The 21,935-nt window shown below is 33.3% G+C and overlaps 1 protein-coding gene across 2 annotated transcripts in view; it reads left to right on the top strand.

The window, feature by feature from the left end:
* LOC132552769 (ATP-binding cassette sub-family C member 4-like) overlaps nucleotides 1–21,935 on the top strand; it is a 117,074-nt gene that overhangs the window by 22,226 nt on the left and 72,913 nt on the right. For both annotated transcript variants that reach the window (XM_060216957.1, XM_060216958.1), the window contains exons 6-7: nucleotides 3,761–3,924; nucleotides 4,653–4,778. In XM_060216957.1, the coding sequence (XP_060072940.1) occupies nucleotides 3,761–3,924; nucleotides 4,653–4,778 (290 nt within the window). The remainder of the gene's footprint in view (nucleotides 1–3,760; nucleotides 3,925–4,652; nucleotides 4,779–21,935) is intronic.

The following is a 21,935-nucleotide window of genomic DNA, read 5'->3' as shown; positions in this document are numbered from 1 at the left end:
ATACAGTAGACATAGATTCTGATATATGATTGAATGTTTTCATTATCACATCCTAGAAATTGAAGTTTATAGAAAAACCATGGACCATTTAATGACTTCTATGAAAGCATTTAGTAAATACGTGAAAGTTTGAACAGATAGAAAATAAAAACTTTTATAATATCTAAAGTAAGCATCAATTCTGATACAATTAAGACAGTGTGTATAGTATGTACTTATATATTATACAATCATTAATTTTCTTAAAGAACTTTTTTATATCCTGGGTACATTTCTTCCATAAATTATTATGTCCACAAAGTACTAAAGTAATATAAGTGTATTATTGAACTACATTCATCCACAAAATCCTGTGCACATGAAATATATATAAATTTTAAATCAAGAAAATTAATTAGGTCCCATGAAATATATGATTTCACAGTATATAAATACATGTTGTGTATATCATATTAATCTATGATTGATCAGCTGTTATATTATCACTTTTATTTGTGTTATAAATGCCATCACCTATGTTTGTTCATCCTTAACAAATTAATACACTCATCAGCAGTCTTTCAAAGTTTGTAAACATGTTCTTTTTAGCTTATCACTAATGGCAACATCAGTATAAGTATTTACAATGTAATAGATGAGATCATGTGCTCTTTCTGCAATTCTCAACATAGAAATACAAAGAGGATATTTATATCACTAATGATTGATAAGCATATTGTAAGATAATTGCAGAAAACAGTTTTATCATTATTGTGTCTAATTCAACCTGTTGTCTGTATTTTTGTTAACATGGAGATCATTGGAGTATGTAAATATATTTCGATGCTCAATCTGTTTGTGATAAAATATCCTTTTCAAAGTTGAATTTTGACTGAACCTTCCAATCATTGTCATACAACTGCGCAGTTGCATCATTACAGCATCAACTTTTCTCTTTAAACAACTTCTTCTCTATAACCAGCAGACAAAATTCCATGATATTTTGCATATGGGTAGCTAGGATGAAGCCTGACAAAGTTTGTGAAAACAAATGACCTTGACTAATCCATGTTCAAGGTCACAGTGATCAGATTTGTTAAATATATTTAAACAACTTCTTCTGACAAACCAAATGGCACAGAAGCATGGTATTTGGTTCATAGGATGGAACTTGATAAAGTTTGTGAAAAGAAACGACCTTAATCCATTCTCAAGATCACAACTTCTTCTGACTAGCCAAAAGGCACAGAAACATGTTATTTTGGTCATAGGTTTCTTAGGATGAAGCCCTTCAAAGTTTGTGAAAATAAATTACCTTGATCCATGTCCAAGGTCACAGGGGTCATATTTGTTAAAACATTTAAACAACTGCTTTTGACCAGAAGCACAGTATTTGGCTTATAAATTCCTGGGATGAGAAGGTCAGATGGATTACACGGATTCATTTTTTGAAACCTTTAAAAGATTTCTTCTGGTTAACCAAAGGTCTGAAAAGCATATTGCTGGAAAGGTGTTTCAAGGTCAAAGTCCAACAAATTTCGAGAAAAAAAGAACTAGCATTTAGTAAAAATCCAGGTTATATCTGTCACGGTTGAGCGTTGAGTATCAGAAGCTCTTTGTTGTGGAAATTGGTTAAAATTGATTGGGGGTGCCCATTTTGAATACCAGTGGTGTATATGTCAATATATTTATGCTGTTAACACCAATTCTATGTCTGATGAACATTGAATACCATGTGAGCGATGCAAGGCCCAGTGGGCCTTTTGCTTATTTTCGCTTGTTCACTAAAAATCACAGCAAAAATGCATGTCTTTAGTTGCACATTGAATGTTTTGTGTCAGCCAATCTGTAAATAATTGGCCAGACTTTAATCTGTTAGTTATATCATAAATATGATCATGATAATTGTCTTTATGTTGAGTCATCTTTTTTTAATTGTGAATAATAGTTATATTTTAAGTGGCAAAAATTGTGGAAAGATTCTTAACCTGTCATCAAATGTTAATAGCTGTTTAAACTGTCTATTGTCTGTGAGTTGTGGTCTGACCTGTTGCTTTGAGAAGACAAAAAGAAAAAAATGTGAGAGCAAGGGTCAATCTATCAAGCCAATAAAGATGATACAGTGTCAGGGTTGTGAGCCGCCTTGGATTATAATTGGTCAGGATCTCTGCCCTCATTGATTATTATTGGTCAGGATCACGGCCCTCTTGGATTATAATTGGTCGGGATCTCTGCCCTCTTGGATTATTATTGGTCAGGATCTCTGCCCTCATTGATTATTATTGGTCAGGATCTCTGCCCTCATTGATTATAATTGGTCAGGATCTCGGCCCTCTTGGATTATAATTGGTCAGGATCACGGCCCTCTTGGATTATAATTGGTCAGGATCTCTGCCCTCATTGATTATAATTGGTCAGGATCTCGGCCCTCTTGGATTATAATTGGTCAGGATCACGGCCCTCTTGGATTATAATTGGTCAGGATCTCTGCCCTCATTGATTATAATTGGTCAGGATCTCGGCCCTCTTGGATTATAATTGGTCAGGATCACGGCCCTCTTGAATTATAATTGGTCAGGATCTCTACCCTCATTGATTATAATTGGTCAGGATCTCGGCCCTCTTGGATTATAATTGGTCAGGATCACGGCCCTCTTGGATTATAATTGGTCAGGATCTCTGCCCTCATTGATTATAATTGGTCAGGATCTCGGCCCTCTTGGATTATAATTGGTCAGGATCACGGCCCTCTTGAATTATAATTGGTCAGGATCTCTACCCTCATTGATTATAATTGGTCAGGATCTCTACCCTCATTGATTATAATTGGTCAGGATCTCTGCCCTCATTGATTATAATTGGTCAGAATCTCTACCCTCATTGATTATAATTGGTCAGAATCTCTACCCTCATTGATTATAATTGGTCAGAATCTCTACCCTCATTGATTATAATTGGTCAGAATCTCTACCCTCATTGATTATAATTGGTCAGAATCTCCCCTCATTGATTATAATTGGTCAGGATCTCTACCCTCATTGATTATAATTGGTCAGGATCTCTGCCCTCATTGATTATAATTGGTCAGAATCTCTACCCTCATTGATTATAATTGGTCGGGATCACGGCCCTCTTGGATTATAATTGGTCAGGATCACGGCCCTCTTGGATTATAATTGGTCGGGATCACGGCCCTCTTTGATTATAATTGGTCTGGATCTCGGCCCTCTTGGATTATTATTGGTCAGAATCTTGGCCCTCTTTGATTATTGTTGGTCAGGATCTCGGCCCTCTTGGATTATTATTGGTCAGAATCTTGGCCCTCTTTGATTATTATTGGTCAGAATCTTGGCCCTCTTTGATTATTATTGGTCAGAATCTTGGCCCTCTTTGATTATTATTGGTCAGGATCTTGGCCCTGTTGGATTATTATTGGTCAGAATCTTGGCCCTCTTTGATTATTATTGGTCGGGATCTCGGCCCTCTTGGATTATTATTGGTCAGAATCTTGGCCCTCTTTGATTATTATTGGTCAGGATCTTGGCCCTGTTGGATTATTATTGGTCAGAATCTTGGCCCTCTTTGATTATTATTGGTCGGGATCTCAGCCCTGTTGGATTATTATTGGTCAGGAGTGTTCGATATAGATATTATATGAACATAAAAAATTAATGCAACATTAAAAAATCTTGACAGGTATTGTAATAATATAAATGTGACCAGTTATCACAGATTTTTACATGCATGTGTCACATGTTAATACTAACAATTGTTATGACAGGCGGCCATTTTCCTGCATTACCTTTGGGTGGGGCCCTGCCAGGCAATACCAGTGCTAATCATTCTCTGGCAGGAGCTCGGCCCATCAACACTGGCAGGATTTGTTGTTCTGTTACTCCTGGTTCCTGTACAGAGCTGGATGGGCAAGCTCTTCTCTAAGCTCAGGTAGGTCAACAGACTAAAAGCATGCAGCTGTCCTTATGTAGAGAACATGACAGGCCAGGATATATAGATGAAAATACAGGTAAACATGGTAGGTCAGGTAAACGAACTATGGTTTGGAAAACAGGGTGAAAATTGAGATTTTTATATATAAGCATTGATGTGAAAACACTTGCGTCAAGTAATATTGGAATAACTTCAGGGTGAAAATTGAGATTTTTATATATAATTCAAAGCATTGATGTGGAAACACTTGTGTCAAGTAATATTGGAATAACTTCAGGGTGAAAATTGAGATTTTTATTTATAATTCAAAGCATTGATGTGAAAACACTATTGTCAAGTAATATTGGAATAACTTCAGGGTGAAAACTGAGATTTTTATTTACAATTCAAAGCAATGATGTGAAAACACTTGTGTCAAGTAATATTGGAATAACTTCAATTGGCAATGAAAGTGTCAAAAAGCACGTTAAGATAATGAATGAAAAATTTGAAAGTGATAATTATGGTTATGATTCAAATCTTCTCCAAAACTCGCTGCACACACCCAATATGATCTTTGGATGACTTGTTTTGTGCAATTTCTTAAATGATTTTTAAATCTTATTTGTTTTTTAATTGATGAGTACGTCAAATAATTATGACATTCTTGTAAAGAATTTCACAGCTGGCATGATTAGTGTGTTTGAAGTTATTTTTAAGAATGTTTGTGTTTCTTTGATTTATAGACACAAAACTGCCATTCACACCGATGAAAGAGTTAAAGTTATGAATGAGATCATTACTGGCATGCGAGTGATTAAAATGTACTGCTGGGAGAAACCTTTTGGTGAACTTGTTAGCAAGTTACGCAAGTAAGTGTCAAATTAGAAATATATTCAATTTAAAATTATGACATAAATACAATTTTTCGTCCACAGGAGAATATGATAACTCTAATTTGATATTAATATTTCTTATTGAAACTGAAACATTATCAAAGGAAATACAAACAATGTTATAGTTAAACAAGGTTGCAGGAGTTTTAATAGATTATATTGTATGTATATATTATTTACAAGGTATGATTAAAAATATTCCTTTCATGTGAAATTGCTCCTGTCTTCTCTGATATGCACTTGTTCACTAGAAATCATAATATGAACTCAAGATAATGCTAAGTAAAAATAATTCTATTCAGATGCTTCCATAGTTTTGCATGGTGTCTAAAACTTTTAGTTTCATAAATATTGTGTTAAATTCATTAGAGATGAATATAGATACTTCTTTGTTTTTTTATAAAGTAATTATGAAGTGATCAGTAATTAAAATTTGTTTTCAATTGTGAAAAAAAAAATTAGAAATTTATTTGCTTCATTTTAAAATCTAGGATGTGTATTTATGTTATAGCTTCAGGGTGTAAATCTAAAGTCATGTACACTTAACGTTTAAAATCAATCTGTTCCCTAATAGAGTGGATATGACATCAAGATGAATATGGTATTAAGTATCAGTCTTTACCATGGAAAGAAGTCAATTCACTGATTGGACAGGGTCTGTTGACAACATACTGCCTTGTAATGAAAAGATAGGTGTGTTACCATTGTACCACTTTAGATCTAAAGATTTCCATACATTTAAATGACGGATCACAACTATTTTCATTTTTAACATTATTTTTCGCAAGTTTCAAATTATTTATATTTTAGAGCACAATCTCTAAAAATACAAACATATATGAATGGTTTATGATATTTTTTGGATGACAGACAATAAAATCGATGAATCTTTTGCAACCTTGAATATTTTGTTTTTGTTTCCCTGTATGATGTTGTAGTTTATGAAACAGCCAAGAAAGACTTCTAACCATGGTCTGTATTTTACTGCCATTTCTGAAAACATTAACTCTATCTAGGTTAAATTTGAAAATGAAATTTAAAAAACTATGACTGTTAATCAGTTTATCCCTTCAGTACACTATCAATTTGAAAAAAAGAAACCTTTTTATCTAAAGTATGTACCGACAAACATGAGGTTTATGCTTTAAGAAAGAAAATATGAGATATATCCATGAAACATTAAATTGAAGTCTTTCTTTGTAAAAATTATTTATAAAATAGTTGAATCAAATTGAATTTAAAAGTGATTTGAATTTGAATTATTTCTACACCATATTTGTATATTTTGTTTAATGCCACGAAGTGATCAATATTCAGAAATAGATATCAATATCTTCTAATCAATCATAGTGTTCTCGTGACAAATTCTCCCTTGTAACTTCTGTATCATCTCCCCAAAAAGCATAATAAACTGGTCCAAAGCAACTATTGGAACAGTATATGTCTATTTTTGGGGGGATGCATGAATTGGAAATTATCAAAATTTAAAAAGAAAAATATAAAAAATGCCTTTCCATGTGAATACTCTCAAACATTTTCTCAACTAAGATGAAATTATGTTTTAAAAAAGAGAAAATACAAAAAAAAAAAAAAAAAAAAAAAATACAAAAAGTAAAATGGAATTAAATAGGACACAATTTTCAAAATTTTGATGTGATCAATAAAGTAGGGATGGGTGTGGACAAAGCTAATGTAGATTTGTGTGTATTGATATTGTGCTGTGACCTAATGTTGACAATTTAATGACATGATAAAAAGAAAAATTTACAAGAAAGTACAAAACAGAAAGTAACATTGGAAATTTAATGAATTATTGAACTCTAAAACATGTGAAATTTGCTTGATAAAGTTTGTAAATCTTTACTTTGAAGATAAAAACGATTAAAGATATTTTCTTCTGTCTATTGTAAAATCATATATTTTCATGGGGCTCAATTTTGTGATTAATACTTCCTGGACGCTTGACTTCAAGGATTAATATAGCTCAATAAATCTACTTATACAAATTTAAAATGTTCATGGACATATGAATTTAAGAGTGCATGCAAGATTGAAAAAAAAATTTTCATAACCAGTGTGCATAAATCCAGATCTTTGGTAGAATTCAATTACAGAGAAAAATCTAATGAGACCTCATATTGTCCATATCAGGTCAAATTACAGTGGCAAGATACACGCAAACTTAGAGTACTAAATCTAGAGGAATTTATTTATTTTTTGTTTATTTCATTGCACTAAATAATATAAGCCTGCTTAAACATTACACTTCCAGGACAAATTCATGATCAAAATTTACAGATATCCTAATTACAAACATCATGTGCATTGTTACTGTTTTGAGGTCGTATTCACTTAAATTTCAAGTAGAAGAAAGATGAAAGTATTAAGCTTTTGACCGATTTTAATATTTATTAAAATTTAGATGCATTTTTTTTTTTTTTTTAAAGGAAGAGTTTAAACATTCAAATTTTAGATAAATTTCCCTGTCTGCAGAAGTTGTTGATTTAGGTAGTTTTCTACTATCAAAGTTATTAATCATTGTGGTTGATAAATTGGCTCGTTGACATTTTAAAATTAGCATACCACAGGTTTGTTAAGATATAGATATGTCTAGACTAATTTATCAATCTCAAATTAATTAAAATTGTTTATTACAAATTCAGAATACAAACAAAAACATTAATTGATGGAAGTTAATTTAAGTAGTCACCATACTGAAAGGACTTTTATTTATGTAAATTAATTCAAATTATTGAGCACAAAAACAAATTCTGAGTGTTTGGCTCAACATTATATAACCATATGTGTGTACAATTAATTCAAACTCAATTTTTTCTTGGAAATGATGAAAATATTATTACTGCTTTTATTTCTGCACGTAATTGTTGAAATGATACTTAACACTTTAAACATATTCATTATATTAGGCATAACAGATGATAAGACTTATTTTTCCCCCCTTGTTTCTTTTTTCTTATTTTAATTTTTGATTCCAAAAAAATTGTCATAAATGAAAGTCAAATAAAATACATTTGGTAATCTGATAGTCATGTAAAATTTTCTGTCAATAAAATCTTCATAAATTTCATGAATTATACATGAACCAATCCAAATATGGTTATTACATGTGTTTACCAATTAAATATGAGAAATGAAAATATTAAATGAAAAATTGTAATATCTGCAAGTATTTCATTGATTATTTTTTCCTATTTTTTTAAATTGTGTTTGATTTTAGTTGTATATTTTTTATATAAACGATTTCTTATTTCTTAAGCATGTTGATTATTTTGCCAATCATTATCAAAAGTTTTCAATATTATCTAATCCTTTAAGTATGTTTACTGCATGATGCATGTTGTTTGCATGCCTTTTTCAAATCTAAATTATTGTCCAAATTTTAGAATGGTTTTTAAAAATACAAGTTATGAATGTGAATAATTTTAGCAAAATTATAGTTAAACCTGTTCATCAATGGTTAATATGATAAAAAAAAACCTCACTTTGTTTGGACAATTGCTTTGATGTAACAAGACTTTTTTTGTTAACTCTAACTCATTTTGCTTGTCACTTCTCTGCTCAGCTTGACCCATGCCTTGTTAGCTTACCTGAGTGTTATTTTAGTTACCAAACCCTAATTGTACAAAGCATTGTTTAGTTTGACCATATTGTTGATAAGATTTGATTTGGTATTGTTTCATAATTTGTTTCTATCAAATAAAAGTTTTCAAGGTGTTGTTTAGGAATTGAAATTAAACTAAAAGCATGTTCATAATAAAATCTATTACTGAAAGAATGAAATTTTCAAAATTTAACTTGTAATCTGAATGATGTTTAATTTTTTCATGTCTATGGATTATGAAAATATCTTTAAATTAACTATCAACACTGTGAAGTCATCTCTAGCTATGCTGCTGTATGCTTACCCTACACCTACTTCAAAACTGCACTATTTAATATTAATTTCTAATTAATATTACACCTGGTAAAATTTTATGGAAAACAAGAGTAAATAAAATAAGAAACATTTTTTGAGCCCAGCATCAGATACCTCATTGTGAGCCCCTGTTTACTCCATTTAGAGGCCCCTTGACAAAGACAAACATTAAATCCATAATTCTGGGGCACCATCTCTAAAGACTGACATCAGAATTCCTAATCTGTCAATTCTGGGGCACCATCTCTAAAGACTGATATCAGAATTCCTAATCTGTCAATTCTGGGGCACCATCTCTAAAGACTGATATCAGAATTCCTAATCTGTCAATTCTGGGGCACCATCTCTAAAGACTGACATCAGAATTCTTAACCTGTACCTCCCACTTTTATTGACTGGCATTAAATTGTACAGGTCTTTGATATGACCTTGATAACAAATGAAAAAGACAAATCATTACAAAACATGATGTTTCAGAAGAATGTTAAGGTAAAGAAAGATATCTCATTGTACCAATATGATGAAGTATATGTAATTTAATGAAATCGAACATGACCCATAATGAAAAAGACACAAATTTCAAAGAATATTAAAAGTATGACACATACAGGTGGGTCGTTGATTAAGACATGTCTGCTGATTGCTGGGTTATATAGAATTATTTTGAAGTTATTGGTAGTTGATCTGCTATCAGATAGTCTATAGTACTAAATATGGAAAAGAAGCAAATATGGACATATAAATTACACTTCAATTTATTCTTTTTCATTTCAACCAAATTTTCACTATCTAAATATGTGAGGGATTAGATGGCACTATTTTAGTTGAGAACAATATATTATGCTAATTACATTTAATCAAGACAAGCAACATGCAAGACTTGATATACATGGACCTAGTTAAAGGAGATGGTAGTGTTTCACAGCAGAACATATCAGTCTGCCTTTTGATTGGCTAAAACTAAGATGGATGTGATATTATATTTTGTATTATTTTGGGAAAATTACCATTATAATTTTAACAGGCATGACTTCTTATATGATCACTTAGGATGTGTTTCTTTCTTGAATTAAAAAGCAAAAACATTTATAAGGAAATAAATATGTCTTCTCTGTCTTTCAGTTTGCAAAAACTGAAAATGTGTGATTGTGTTTTAATCTAAATTCTGCCCTATCTTAATCTAAACACATGAAATGTTTATATCTAAAATAGGATGAGTTTAAAAGTAATATGGATAAAATGAAAATAAAATGTACTATAGCCTCTACTTGGTAAGGAAGGCATCTGTTGTGAGTGACAGTCCTTTGTAATGTTTTTTATCTTAACATTGTTGTAATGGGATCAGAAAGCACATGATGGAAAATTCCAAACAGGTCACTTAATAGATGTGGTTGTTGAAAGAACTTTTTCACCATGACATGTTAAAGTGTTACACATGACTGACCAACAGACTTTTACACTGACCATGTGTGGGTACATTCATTCATATGTTATTTGTAGATAGAATGACTTAATTTTATCACTAGATGAGATAAACAATTGAACTCAGAAGTAATGATAGTCTGAAAACTATCAAACAATCTTGCAATCATGCTAAATCTATTGAAAATATACAAAGCTATTTGTCTGTATCTATGACTTCAGCTGGGCCGTATGAAGAACAAGGTTATAGAAGTAAGGAAATTACTCTTATGAAAGCATATTCCTTCAAGCAATGTAAGACTGTACACCAGGAAACATTCACCCTAGTAAGGGTATTCCCTCCAGCTATCTAACACTGTACACCAGGAAACATTCACCCTCGAAAGGGTATTCCCTCCAGCTATCTTACACTGTACACCAGGAAACATTCACCCTAGTATTAAGGGTATTCCCTCCAGATATCTAACACTGTACACCAGGAAACATTCACCCTGGTAAGGGTATTCCCTCCAGCTATCTAACACTGTACACCAGGAAACATTCACCCTGGTAAGGGTATTCCCTCCAGATATCTAACACCGTACACCAGGAAACATTCACCCTGGTAAGGGTATTCCCTCCAGCTATCTAACACTGTACACCAGGAAACATTCACCCTAGTAAGGGTATTCCCTCCAGATATCTAACACTGTACACCAGGAAACATTCACCCTGGTAAGGGTATTCCCTCCAGCTATCTAACACTGTACACCAGGAAACATTCACCCTAGTAAGGGTATTCCCTCCAGATATCTTACACTGTACACCAGGAAACATTCACCCTAGTAAGGGTATTCCCTCCAGATATCTAACACTGTACACCAGGAAACATTCACCCTAGTAAGGGTATTCCCTCCAGATATCTAACACCGTACACCAGGAAACATTCACCCTGGTAAGGGTATTCACTCCAGCTATCCGACTCTGTACACCAAGAAACATTCACCCTGGTAAGGGTATTCACTCAAGCTATCTAAGACTGTACACCAGGAAACATTCACCCTAGTAAGGGTATTCACTCCAGCTATCCGACTCTGTACACCAAGAAACATTCACCCTGGTAAGGGTATTCACTCAAGCTATCTAACACTGTACACCAGGAAACATTCACCCTAGTAAGGGTATTCCCTCCAGCTATCTAACACTGTACACCAGGAAACATTCACCCTAGTAAGGGTATTCCCTCCAGCTATCTTACACTGTACACCAGGAAACATTCACCCTAGTAAGGGTATTCCCTCCAGCTATCTAACACTGTACACCAGAAAACATTCACCCTAGTAAGGGTATTCCCTCCAGCTATGGTACACTGTACATCAGGAAACATTCACCCTAGAAAGGGTATTCCCTCCAGATATCTAACACTTGTACACCAGAAAACATTCACCCTAGTAAGGGTATTCCCTCCAGCTTTCGAACACTGTACACCAGGAAACATTCACCCTAGTAAGGGTATTCCCTCCAGCTATGGTACACTGTACACCAGGAAACATTCACCCTAGTAAGGGTATTCACTCCAGCTATGGTACACTGTACACCAGGAAACATTTAACTAAGGTTTCTGCATTCCATGCTTTTAGCTGTTCATTTTTGTCAGAGTTGAAATCCAGTTGAAATAAGTAATAAATCTCCCACCCTCAACATATTTCAGCTTTTTCATCAAATGTTAGACCACCTTTTATTTTCACTCTAATGGCCTGAGACACAAAAGAGGAAAAATAGTTGAAATGTGATGAAATATTCTTTGTGTACCATATGTTGAATAAGGAATAAGTGTGATGGTTTATTAGATATTCCAGGTGTTGATATCTGGTTCTGTTTTGACTTGAATGAAGTCAACAACCTGTTGCCTCTGTAGATATTCCTCGCAGATATCTGGTTCTGCTTTGATGTCAATGAAGTTAACATGCTGTTACCTGGTTATCAGTACATGCTTCAGTTAAATCTCACATTCTGCTTTAACTTGAATATGTCAACAACTTCTTTTATATTGATCAGAAAGAGAAATATTTTGTATTGATCAGGAAGAGAAAATATTTCATATTGATCAGAAAGAGAAAATATTTCATATTGATCATTTCATATTGATAGAAGAAATATTTCATATTGATCATTTCATATTGATCAGAAGAGAAATATTTCATATTGATCATTTCATATTGATCAAATATTTCATATTGATCAGAAAGAGAAAATATTTCATATTGATCAGAAAGAGAAAATATTTCATATTGATCAGGAAGAGAAATATTTCATATTGATCATTTCATATTGATCAGGAAGAGAAATATTTCATAATGATCATTTCATATTGATCAGGAAGAGAAATACTTCATGTTGATCAGAAAGTGAAATATCTTACATTGATCAGAAGAAAAAAAATTTCATGTTGGTCAGAAAGATAAATATCTTTATTGATCAGAAAGAAATATTTCATATTGATCGCGGGGAAAAATTCATATTGATCAGAAAAAGATATCTATTTTTACTTATAGTGATTATATTTAGGTGTCGCTATAAAGGGGTAGTGTAAATTATACAGCTGTATTGATGTCCATGTTAATTGTGAAGGGTGTGCTGTTGTTCATATGGAGATATTCCAGTATCCAATCATTAGAGAGGTTCCAAAGGGTTAAAGGCTATGTTGTGTATATTTTGACATTATGTTGTAGTCACATGTATAGGTGTATGTCATTTACAAATTTATTTCTTTAAATATATTTGATTTATTCGTTAAATTTAGCCAGAAATAGTAACACAAGTTTTGTGGGATAGAATATAGCCCCTTATAAACTATATATGTGGTTGCAGGGTCAAAAAAAGAACTTGAGTTTCATTTAGAAAGTCATAAAGTACAACTTCATTAGATGTATAACAGCCTGGTACAGATGTTCATATCAGTTTATTCAACTGAATGATTAAAAGTTTGATCTTATTTCATCACTGTTTTTTCACTGCTCAATATTTCATCATATAAAAGTGTTTAGTATCCATATCCTCTCTTAAAGCATACTGAGCATGTAATTGACTGTAACCAAGAGTTTAAAGTTTTAATTGTCAAACTCTATAAACCTCCATATTCTGATGTTTCTGATGGTGACTTTCCTGGCTGGACAAAACATGTAAACCTGACTTTCCATCATCTACATCTTTTGTTAAACTCTATATTGTCATCATGGACAAAAAAATCTAATTTCCTTTTTTTCTTTTTTTTTTAATTGAGCAGTTGCCATACTAATATATGAAAAATTGAAATGTAAGTTTGTTGATTAAGAAACAAAGTCAAAGAAAGAATAGTCAAGTAGGTTATTTGGTAGACAACTCTTTATCTGGCAACTTATAATGGAAACAGATTGACTGTTAAAGAAACTCTAATTGGTTAGTACAGTGATTGACTGTTACAGAAACTCCCATTGGTTAGTACAGTGATTGACTGTTACAGAAACTCTAATTGGTTAGTACAGTGATTGACTGTTACAGAAACTCCCATTGGTTAGTACAGTGATTGACTGTTACAGAAACTCCCATTGGTTAGTACAGTGATTGACTGTTACAGAAACTTTCATTGGTTAGTACAGTGATTGACTGTTACAGAAACTCCAATTGGTTCATACAGTGATTGACTGTTACAGAAACTCCCATTGGTTAATAAAGCAATTGACTGTTACAGAAACTCTAATTGGTTAGTACAGTGATTGACTGTTACAGAAACTCCCATTGGTTAGTACAGTGATTGACTGTTACAGAAATTCCCATTGGTTAGTATAGTAATTGATTGTTACAGAAACTTTCATTGGTTGGTACAGTGATTAATTGTTACAAATACTCCCATTGGTTAGTACAGTGATTGACTGTTACAGAAACTCCCATTGGTTAGTATAGTAATTGATTGTTACAGAAACTTTCATTGGTTGGTACAGTGATTAATTGTTACAAATACTCCCATTGGTTAGTACAGTGATTGACTGTTACAGAAACTCCCATTGGTTAGTACAGTGATTGACTGTTACAAAAACTCTAATTGGTTAGTACAGTGATTGACTGTTACAGAAACTCCCATTGGTTAGTACAGCAATTTACTGTTACAAAAACTCCCATTGGTTAGTACAGTGATTGACTGTTACAGAAACTCCCATTGGTTAGTACAGTGATTGACTGTTACAGAAACCCCCATTGGTTAGTACAGTGATTGACTGTTACAGAAACTCCCATTGGTTAGTATAGTAATTGATTGTTACAGAAACTTTCATTGGTTAGTATAGTAATTGATTGTTACAGAAACTTTCATTGGTTGGTACAGTGATTAATTGTTACAAATACTCCCATTGGTTAGTACAGTGATTGACTGTTACAGAAACTCCCATTGGTTAGTATAGTAATTGATTGTTACAGAAACTCCCATTGGTTAGTATAGTAATTGATTGTTACAGAAACTTTCATTGGTTGGTACAGTGATTAATTGTTACAAATACTCCCATTGGTTAGTACAGTGATTGACTGTTACAGAAACTCCCATTGGTTAGTACAGCAATTTACTGTTACAGAAACTCCCATTGGTTAGTACAGTGATTGACTGTTACAGAAACTCCCATTGGCTAGTACAGTGATTGACTGTTACAGAAACCCCCATTGGCTAGTACAGTGATTGACTGTTACAGAAACTCCCATTGGTTAGTACAGTGACAGTGATTGACTGTTAGTAAGAAACTGTTACAGAAACTCCCATTGGCTAGTACAGTGATTGACTGTTACAGAAACCCCCATTGGCTAGTACAGTGATTGACTGTTACAGAAACTCCCATTGGTTAGTACAGTGATTGACTGTTAAAGAAACTCCCATTGGTTAGTACAGTGATTGACTGTTACAGAAACTCCCATTGGTTAGTACAGTGATTGACTGTTAAAGAAACTCCCATTGGTTAGTACAGTAATTGACTGTTACAGAAACTTTCATTGGTTAGTACAGTGATTGACTGTTACAGAAACTCCCATTGGTTCATACAGTGATTGACTGTTACAGAAACTCCCATTGGTTAATAAAGCAATTGACTGTTACAGAAACTCCCATTGGTTAGTACAGTGATTGACTGTTAAAGAAACTCCCATTGGTTAGTACAGTGATTGACTGTTACAGAATCTCCCATTGGTTAGTACAGTAATTGACTGTTACAGAAACTTTCATTGGTTAGTACAGTGATTGACTGTTACAGAAACTCCCATTGGTTCATACAGTGATTGACTGTTACAGAAACTCCCATTGGTTAATAAAGCAATTGACTGTTACAGAAACTCTAATTGGTTAGTACAGTGATTGACTGTTACAGAAACTCCCATTGGTTCATACAGTGATTGACTGTTACAGAAACTCCCATTGGTTAATAAAGCAATTGACTCTTACAGAAACTTTCATTGGTTAGTACAGTAATTGACTCTTACAGAAACTTTCATTGGTTAGTACAGTAATTGACTCTTACAGAAACTTTCATTGGTTAGTACAGTGATTGACTGTTACAGAAACTCCCATTGGTTCATACAGTGATTGACTGTTACAGAAACTCTAATTGGCTAGAGGTTGCTTTATTAATTATTAATTTAAATTGATTATTTATTATTTTTTAAGTACAGTACATAATGAATACTTTTGCAGTGGTCTAATGTATTAATATATATATAAAAAATGTATTTTTGTAGTCACTCATTTTATCAAAACGCCAATATAAAATTTTTAAAATTTAATAGAAAAGAGCTTTCTTCCATAATGACAAGTTACGAATGTGTACTAGTCTTTTCAAGTGGGTTGCTTTCTGAGGTTTCATAACAAATTTTGTAGTTTACACAGAGTATGAAGATTTCTATATTGCAATCTGATATATACTCTTCTTCGGCCATTAACAAAGTAAAGGAGTTAGTCTGTATATCATAAGTACTGCATCTTTCAAAATATATTGATACTAAATGGTAATGCTTTACCATTAACCAATTTTGTAACTTCTAGGTAATTTATTTAAAATAATGTATATATGTACACTGTGAAATGTATTCATATAAGGAAGGCATTTGCAAGTGAACACTTTATTGATGTTGGTTTAGCTTGCTCTCCTGTGAGTACAGTAGAGCATCACATGTTATGTATTTGCACAAGTGGTAGATATTTGCTACTAACAAAACTTGTGTACACACAAACTATGAGTGATAAGTTTTGTGTCTCTGTAACTTGTGTTGATGATGGTATGTCTGTATCATTGAATAAAACCAATAAATATACAATAAACTTTAATCATTTTGCTATCAGATATTGCCTCATCATTTTATTGGAAATGAATGTAAGTGATAACATGCGTTTCTATTTTCACAGATTTCTTCCATTATCTTCTGATATTCAATAAGTGTTAAAAAATGGGAGACAACTTAAAACATTTCATTGACATGTCGAATGTAGATGAAAATGAGAAAAAATGATCAGGAAGTTTTTATTTTCAGTTCTGAAATACACAGAGTTAGAGAAAGCAGCTATACACGTGGACTTATAATTGGGCCATTCTTTGTCTCGGCAAAGTTGATAGCATTTTTGACATTTTTGAGTTATGTGCTTAGCGGCGGCATGTTGACTTCTGATAAAGCCTTTCTGACGTTGGCACTGTACCACTCCATACGTCGCTCTACAATACTCTTCATTCCATTAGCAATTCAGTGTTCCTCGGAGTCCAGAGTCACCATTGAACGTTTAAAGGTTGGTTATCTCCCTTAGTATCTTTCTTAGCTCACCTGGTCCATTAGCAATTCAGTGTTCCTCGGAGTCCAGAGTCACCATTGAACGTTTAAAGGTTGGTTATCTCCCTTGGTATCTTTCTTAGCTCACCTGGTCCATAGACCAGTGAGCTCGTGCAATAGGGTTTTGGCCATCTGGTGCCCAGCGTCTGTCTGTCAACTTTTTTAAAAATAAAAAAAATTGTTACTTTTTTCAAAAATGACTGAAAATATTTTTACCAAATTTGGTCAGAAGCATCCGTAGTTGAAGGGAGACAGAAAGGTGGGGCTCAATAGGGTGAATAGAGCCAATAATTTAAAGTCTTACTCCTCTTGTGAGAATGATTGTATTTTACCCATAAATGACAATCTCATTAGTTCACCTGATCGAAAATTTAGTTTGAAGTATTCTTGGGTGAAAGGGAATCAGTTGAGTATAAACAGTGGATTTTGGGGTGGGCGGGGCTTGGCCCAATGAGGGAAATAAAACAAATTTCTTGAAATCCTACTTCTCTGTAGGAAATGATTGGATACCATCAAAGTTTGGTCAGAGTTGTCCTTGGGTGGAGAGGAAATTAAGTTCTTAAAATCCTTCTTCCCTACAGGGATATTGTCCAAGTTTGGCCTGAAGCAATTTTTAGGTCACCTGAGACAAAGTTTCAGGGTGACCTATTGTGATCCTCTTTTGTCCTGCGTTGTGTGTCATGCATCATAATCTTTCAACATTTTTTACTTCTTCTGGAATACTCCTGAACCAATTTCAATGAAATTGTACATATAAACCTTCCCTGGCTTAAGGCGCACCAAAATTGTAAATTATATGGTCCCCAACCTCCAGGGGCCTGAGGGGCAGGGCCAAAAAGAATCAAATTGATCGAAACTTCAAAAATGTTTCAAAAATTAGGTATGGTTGACTCAAGTACTCTTCATGGATTTATTAAGATTGTAAATTTCATGACCCCAGGGTCTCACATTTCCCCCAAGGGAGGGGGTAAAGTTTACTATATTTTTGTAACATTATTTGATTATTTTCATTTGGAAATAGTTCAAACCTGGTTAAAATTATTAGTTTAAGATTTCAGTTTTATGAAATCCACATGTCGACCTCGGCTGACCCCCAGAGGCTATTGGGCGGGGCCAAAAATGAGTCAAATTGACTGAAATTAAAAAAGCTTCTTCTTAATACCTAGATAATGTAGAACCAATATTTTTAATGGATGGAAGTTTCTTTGGGTGCTTTATAAAAATTGTATATTTCATCACCCCAGGGTCTCGCATTCCCCTTGGCGAGGGGGTAAAATATACTGTATTTTACATAAGAAAATTGCATTTTTTGAGCATCATTTGTTTATTTTCTTTCAGTTAAAACTTGGTTAGAATTTTTTTTAAGTATAAGCTGACAGTTTGATCAGATTCACATATTGATCTTGACTGACCTCCTGGGGCTGATTGGCGGGTAATATTACGTTTTTGACAAAATTGTTTCTGTGACATGTTACAAGAAGCATTGTGACTCAGATGACCGATAAGGCCATTGGGCCTCTTATTATGAATAGTAAATTTGACTTCTGTTTAACTACAAGGTTTGGACCCAAAAGAGAAATTACATCAGAATCGTGCAGCGTTGGACTATTTCAACGTTTGTTAAGAGCCCGCTATAATAGAACTGTGTATTTGGTAAACCTTTGGTCAGTTCGAACAAAATCAAATAATGTTGAATCTGTTCGAATTATATGAAAATATGCTGGTAAAAATAATTTTGAATACATGTTAACTAGCTGTTAAGAAATCACAGGTTTTATTTTTGTTCTCCATAACATTGGATATCTCTATGAAAAAACAGGTTAAATATTGCCCCAAAAAAGCATATGTCAGGATGTATATTAACGATAGTGAGCGTTGACATATATAGAAATTAAAATCTTAAAAGTCTCTATGACTCTTACGATCATTCAGTTGATATGATAAATAGGGAGAGTGTTGACATGATTATCTTATCATAATGTTGAGTGATACACTCTTGTTCTTTAACAATACACATGTTGGCATCCCATGGTCCGCATATACTGATTGCTTGTAATACAGAGTTGGGGCCTCAGATTGTGTCAGCTGACATGAGCACTATGTTATGACAAGATTTGGAAGGAATCGCACTAAATCAATACTAATTGAGTGACATGTTTGTATATAATTTGATGGTATCATTGCTTATGATGGTCTTTAACAATCTGCTGCCCACAGTGTTTAACATCATTGTGAGTAGTGACCACATTGAGGGATCATTGCGATGCCAATACTTTTATCAATCGTTATACAAATGGACTCACAATATGTGCGAACAATATGAATTATAAATCAAACAAGACTAGAAAGGACTAGAAAGGGTTCGAATTATCAGTATACAGAAAATTATTGTTTTTTTTGTTGAATAAATCATACTTTCAATCTACCTGCCTCTTCAAACGGTATTTTTTGTTTATTTTTGTTTGATTATTTCTGTATATTTGCTACTTATGGTTCACATTCGCTGTTTTGATCATTTATTTTGCTGCTGTGTCACTGTACTTGTGATTCTCTAGTTGCTGCTTTTTACTTCCAGAACTTTTTTTTTTCACTTTCCAATGGTTTTATAAGAAGCACATTTAAATCCCAAAACAAGAAAAACCAGACTGTTGTACGTCAGTAAATGTTAATTGAATACATATTCTTTTCGTTACAGTTATATATCGGAGATTTTTTGTTTACACTAAACAAAGTAAATATCACACATAAGTAGAATGAAGATTTTACTCATAGAAAACAAAGTAAAAAGGAGCACATGTCATATTATGTTTGATATGACCACTTCCTTTTTAGGTCATTTTATTTTTTACTGGAAGGGTCAAGATGATCTATAACCATCTGTCACCATGCGCTGTCTGCCATGGGTAAACTTTTTCTGTAAAACCCTACTTCTGTTTTATACATTAACAGATTTCAACCAAATTTGGTCTAATGCATCATTGGGTGATGGTTATCATTTTATAAATTCAGAATTTTGATTTGACCCTTGGGGGTCGAGGAACAGGGCCCCAAAGGGGAATGTGCTGAAATTGGCATTAAAGCCATACACCTCCCTTCTGCTTGGACGGCTGATTGTTAGATAACCATTAAGGGCAATGGCCTTCTTGTTTGAGAACTACAGCATAGATCTTTCTCAAATTTCATGTGTATATTTCCCTTGATCTATAGTTGTGCCTGTTTGATTTTGGTACTGATTAGAAAAAGAATATGGCCAACAGGCAGCCATCTTGGATTTTGACTTTGAAAGTTTATTGCCGCTTTTTCTTGAGAAATATTGTGTAGATCATTTTCAGATTTCATACGTAGGTTCTTTTTGATCTCTTGTTGTGGTCGGGTGATTTTGGGACTGATCAGTAAAAAGAAAATGGTTTCCAGGCAGCCATCTTGGATTTCAGAGCTAAAAGATCATTATTGCTGTTTCATTCCTTATCATTAAGAAAAAAACAGAAGAAAAGAGAAAAGAAGGGAAATGATCCAACTTTCAAAGAGCAAATAAAGAACAAACAATGGTGGGAGCCAAGATCTCTGTGGGATCTCTTGCATTGTCATTGCAATTTATGGTGTTCATAGAAACTAGATAAGGTTTGGCTTGAATTTAAGGACATAAAGATGTTGTCATGATTCGAGTCACTCAACTTTGACATAATGATGTTGTAATGATGTGAGTCACTCAACATGACATAATGATGTTCTAATGATACGTGTCACTCAGCATGACATAATGATGTTGTAATGATACGTGTCACTCAACTTTGACATAATGATGTCGCGATACGAGTCACTCAACATGACATAATGATGTTGTAATGATATGTGTCACTCAACTTTGACATAATGATGTCGCAATACGAGTCACTCAACATGACATAATGATGTTGTAATGATATGTGTCACTCAACTTTGACATAATTATGTTGCAATACGAGTCACTCAACATGACATAATGATGTTGTAATGATATGTGTCACTCAACTTTGACATAATGATGTCGCAATACGAGTCACTCAACATGACATAATGACGTTCTAATGATACGAGTCACTCAACATGACATAATGATGTTCTAATGATATGTGTCACTCAACTTTGACATAATTATGTTGCAATACGAGTCACTCAACATGACATAATGATGTTGTAATGATATGTGTCACTCAACTTTGACATAATTATGTTGCAATACGAGTCACTCAACATGACATAATGACGTTCTAATGATACGAGTCACTCAACATGACATAATGATGTTCTAATGATATGTGTCACTCAACTTTGACATAATTATGTTGCAATACGAGTCACTCAACATGACATTATTATGTTCTAATGATACAAGTCACTCAACATGACATAATGATGTTCTAATGATATGTGTCACTCAACTTTGACATAATTATGTTGCAATACGAGTCACTCAACATGACATTATTATGTTCTAATGATACGAGTCACTCAACATGACATAATGACGTTCTAATGATACGAGTCACTCAACATGACATAATGATGTTCTAATGATATGTGTCACTCAACTTTGACATAATTATGTTGCAATACGAGTCACTCAACATGACATTATTATGTTCTAATGATACAAGTCACTCAACATGACATAATGATGTTCTAATGATACGAGTCACTCAACATGACATAATGATGTTATGAAACGAGTCACTCAACATGACATAATGATGGAATTTTTATTCGAGTCTCCAAGTTTGATGTAATGATGTTGTAATGATATGTCACAGATTACCATTGACCAATTTGTCGCGTTAATTCTCTTTTAAGTAATTTTGCTACCAACAGATTAGTTGGGAAAACATCTAAAACTTGGAAATTAGGGCTTGTTGTTATGAATTAATTGGAATATTTACATATTTACATTACTTTGCTGATATTAATGTGACGGTTCATTATCAGGA

Source organism: Ylistrum balloti, unplaced genomic scaffold, assembly GCF_031769215.1.
Source record: "Ylistrum balloti isolate Yb309-2 unplaced genomic scaffold, AGI_CSIRO_Ybal_v1 Utg370278, whole genome shotgun sequence".
Lineage (NCBI taxonomy): Eukaryota > Metazoa > Mollusca > Bivalvia > Pectinida > Pectinidae > Ylistrum > Ylistrum balloti.
This window is presented reverse-complemented; position numbering and strand designations above follow the sequence as displayed.